The sequence below is a fragment of the Tinamus guttatus genome, unplaced genomic scaffold (genome assembly GCF_059628265.1).
Source record: "Tinamus guttatus ecotype Peru unplaced genomic scaffold, ASM5962826v1 Tinamus_guttatus_pri_ptg000297l, whole genome shotgun sequence".
NCBI classification, from domain to species: domain Eukaryota; kingdom Metazoa; phylum Chordata; class Aves; order Tinamiformes; family Tinamidae; genus Tinamus; species Tinamus guttatus.
In genome coordinates, this window is record NW_028288831.1 from 4237579 (window position 1) to 4241508 (window position 3930).

Here is a 3930-nt window from a genome sequence, read left to right on the forward strand (position 1 = left end):
GGGAGAATTCTTGTCTTCATGGACAAGATCTCAGAACTATTCTGAAATCATTCTGGGATGTCAAAGAAGGGAATGGAGCTAAATCTAGGCCTATTCTTCCTAGCAGTCTTTTGAACTTGAGGGCCCTCAATTCACATCAAGAGCAGCAGGTTTCTCATGGTCAGGTGGGAAAAGGCATTGCCAGCAAGGACTCAGACGAGAAGACATGAGTACCTCAACCTTTCTGTGTCCTTGTCCACATGACGATTATTACCCTACTCCCTTCAACTGCAGGGATAAATTTTCCTTAATCTTCTCTTTGCTAAGAAAGTAATGAATATAATTCATTACATTTAGCTGGTGTATATCATTTGTTCTAAAGCTATAGCATGCACTCCATACCTATCTCGTCTTTCATCACCTTTATCTACATTGATGTCTGCTCTCACTCTCCTGGCTGAGGTACTTCCAGGCAGTGAGAGCAGAGCACTTCTTCCACCAAGCCACACTGGACACGTTTTGGCTTCTTTGCTCTCTTCTACCAAAAATGTAAGGAACTATAAGGCACTGTCATCAGATAAAACTCTGCCATTCTGGTAAAAGGCATTTTGGAGAAAGATTTATCTGCAAGATCATCCAAACTTTCCCACATCACCTTTACATTCCTGGCACCAGTGACTGAGCAGGAGCATTGATTGCCCTCTGCTTTCTTCTGGCACCTGGAAGCTGCTTTTAGCAGTCGAGAGCAGACAATGCCATACCGTTAAGAACCTCTTTCTTCACTCAGATGTACTGTTCTAAAGAAAGCAGGCATTTCCCTAAATAGGTAGGTCTGATAACATAGCATCCTCATAGGGAAGCTCTGGAAGTGTGGGTTAGATGAACGGAGAGTGGGGTGGATTGAGAACTGGTTGGATGGCAGAGCTCAGAGGGTGGTGATAAATGGGGTCAAGTCTAGTTGGAGGCCTGTGGCCAGTGGTGTTCCCCAGGGATCAGTACTGGGCCCAGTGCTGTTCAAATTGTTCATCAGTGACTTGGATGAGGGGACAGGGGGCACCCTCAGCAAGTTTGCAGATGACACCAAACTGGGAGGAGTGGCCGACACTCCAGAGGGCTGCGCTGCCATTCAGAGAGACTGGATAGGATGGAGAGTTGGGCAGAGAGGAACCTCATGATGTTCAACAAGGACAAGTGCAGGGTCCTGCACCTGAGAAGGAATAACCACAGACACCAGTGCAGATTAGGGGTTGACCTGCTGGAAAGTAGGTCCACGGAGAGGGATTTGGATGTTCTGGTTGACAACAAGTTAATCATGAGAAAGGATTTATTCTAATCAAAGAGTTCCCATGATTTCTGCTAAATAGGAGACTCTTACAAACTCTAATTTGTAAAGAAATCACTAGCCAGAATTCATCTGAGGTCCAAGAAGGATGTTTTTCACAGTCCCAGTAAGTGTATCCTATTGCACAATTTAAGCAGTAGTCACAGTGTTCTTTTACACCATTTTATTCATGACCACAAGCTAACCCCATCTCATCTCTTCATAGTGCCAAAAGCCCCTGTGAAATCCTCCAGAAAGTACGTCATGAACCAGATTAATATGCTCTCTTCAGGCTTGTCCAGGTACCACCCACACTAGTGCCTTATTGCCACCATTATGCTTGGGGAAACAGCTGTCCATTCCCAGGATTAACTCTGATTCCTGAAACTACAAAGATCAATCCCCTGACAATGGTTTTCCTGCTTATACATATTTTATTGCATTAAGAGAATGACATCCGGCTCTGCAGTGTCTGCAGCTACAGCCCAGACAAGATTATTCACCACTTAACAGGAGATGCTTATAGAGCATTACTGCTGTACTTTGCACAACATTGCACATCAGAAAGGGCTTTGCTTAGAAACAGAGCTTTTTCCAGAGAGCTTAACAAAAGCCTGATGCTGATAAATGATTAAAACCGTAAGACTTAGCTAGGGCATTGGCATTATGGGATCATTCAGTTCAACTTTTCTCCCTGGAAATATCTATTTCTTATGAAAAAAAGTTCCCAGAATTACTCCTTAGGAAAACCTCTGTGGCCAACGTTTATCAATTTTATAAAACTACCTCCTAATCTATTCAGCTCTCTGGAGGACGTTATGCATCATCCTCCTGCTTGCCAAAGATGTACTCGTCCAAGAGGGTGTAGATGTCTGCAAAACTTTGCACCAGAAGGATGCTATTTGGCTTTTGTTATCAGATGAAACACAGAGAATCTGCCCTGGATTGCACTTGGGCTTTTTGAGCCTTTTGAGCTTTTGGGCCTTTCTAAATCTCACTGTGGGTGCTGGGGTTAGCTGTGCTAGGGATTGCAGACACAAAGGGAAAAAAGACAAAAAAAAAAAAGGGGCACTGTAACGATGCTATAGATTAGACACCCTGTCCCAGGGTTGCCATTAAGCAAATAAAGGGCCTGAACATCCCACACATTGATTAGAGAGATCGAGGAGCCACTGGTTGTGCGCTGTGCCCCAGCACTGCCAGCCCCAAGACACCTGGACCCTGAGGGGAGCCCCAAGGTCACTTCCGTACCAAACTGCATCTGCACCCTGACATGGTGACAGTAACTCAGCAGTGACACCTCTGCTGTTGGCCTGTAGCTGCCCAGGTGTCTAAGCAGAGACTCTCTGCTCCAGTGCCCCCCTATGCAGGGCCTTCCTGATGGCCCCTTTGACTTCACTGTTCCTCAAGCTGTAGATGACAGGGTTCATCATGGGGGTTACAACAGCGTACAGCAGGGCAAGGACCTCATGTACATCCTTGGAAAGGCTGGAATGAGGCATCAAGTATGTGATGGCCCCAGCGCCAAAGAACAGGGATACCACAGTCAGATGGGAGGTGCAGGTAGCAAAGGCCTTCTGCCTTCCTGCTCTTCTCAGGAGGACAGCCTGGATGATGTGAATATATGACACAAGAATAAGGATGAAAGACCCCATTGCAATAGTCCCTGCCAAAGCATATGACACAAGCTTATCAAAGTGAGTGTTAGGGCTGCAGGATGCCTTCAGCAAGAAGGGCACCTCACAGAACAAGTGGTCAATCACATTGGACCCACAAAAGGGTAAGTTGGCTATGATGAAGGCTTGGATCAGAGATGAGAATGAGCCACTCATCCATGAAACAACCACTAAACAAAAGCATATCTTCTTGTTCATGAGTGTTGTGTAGTGGAGGGGGTGGCAGATGGCCAGATACCGATCATAGGCCATGGCAGTTAGGAGCACACACTCAGAACCCCCAAAGCAAAGGAAAAAATAGATCTGTGTAATGCAGCCCACAAACGAAATGGTCTTCTGTGATGAGAAGGTGTCTTTGAGGATCTTAGGAAGGGTGACAGAGGAGTAGCAGATGTCCAGGAAGGAGAGGTGGCCCAGGAAGTAGTACATAGGTGAATGCAGGTGACTATCCAGACAGATGAGGGTCATTATGAGGAGATTCCCCAGCAGAGTCACCAGATAGATGAGTAAAAAGCCCAGGCAGAGAGTCACCTGTGCTTTGTAGGCCTTGGAAAAACCCAAAAGAAGAAATGTAGTGGGGCTGCTGACATTTCCACACTGCAGGCATTCAAGACTTACCTAGAGAAAGAGCAAGAAGAAATAATGGACAGCTGGAAGGAAGGTGAACTCTCACCCCTGCCATTGGACATCACCTACCCTGTGTTGTGCTGGTATCTTGGGCTGAAGCCATGTCATTGCCTCTTGCACACATCACATCTCCCTCCAGGAGCACTGAGGATGGGAAGAATCTGTGGAGACAGATGGTGAGTCTCAGCCTGTGGGCTTTTAACATTCAAACCAACCCCAAAGAAACTTACCCATACTTGTGTGGATATGTTCCCATTCCCCGGTAGATCTGTTTTGGCTAGTATGGAGGCTACTCGTTGGCTATTGATCTCTATGACAGCTAGCAAA

General features: G+C 46.2%; 1 protein-coding gene across 1 annotated transcript; it reads right to left on the reverse strand.

Annotated features, from left to right (window-relative positions):
- Nucleotides 1–2631: 2631 nt before the first annotated feature.
- On the reverse strand, nucleotides 2632–3711 carry LOC104573536 (olfactory receptor 10A7). Its single transcript, XM_088528011.1, has 2 exons — nucleotides 3673–3711; nucleotides 2632–3594 (listed from the first exon to the last, which is right to left on the reverse strand). The coding sequence occupies exons 1-2, from the start codon at nucleotides 3709–3711 to the stop codon at nucleotides 2632–2634; spliced, it is 1002 nt and encodes a 333-aa protein (XP_088384137.1).
- Between the last annotated feature and the right edge of the window lie 219 nt (nucleotides 3712–3930).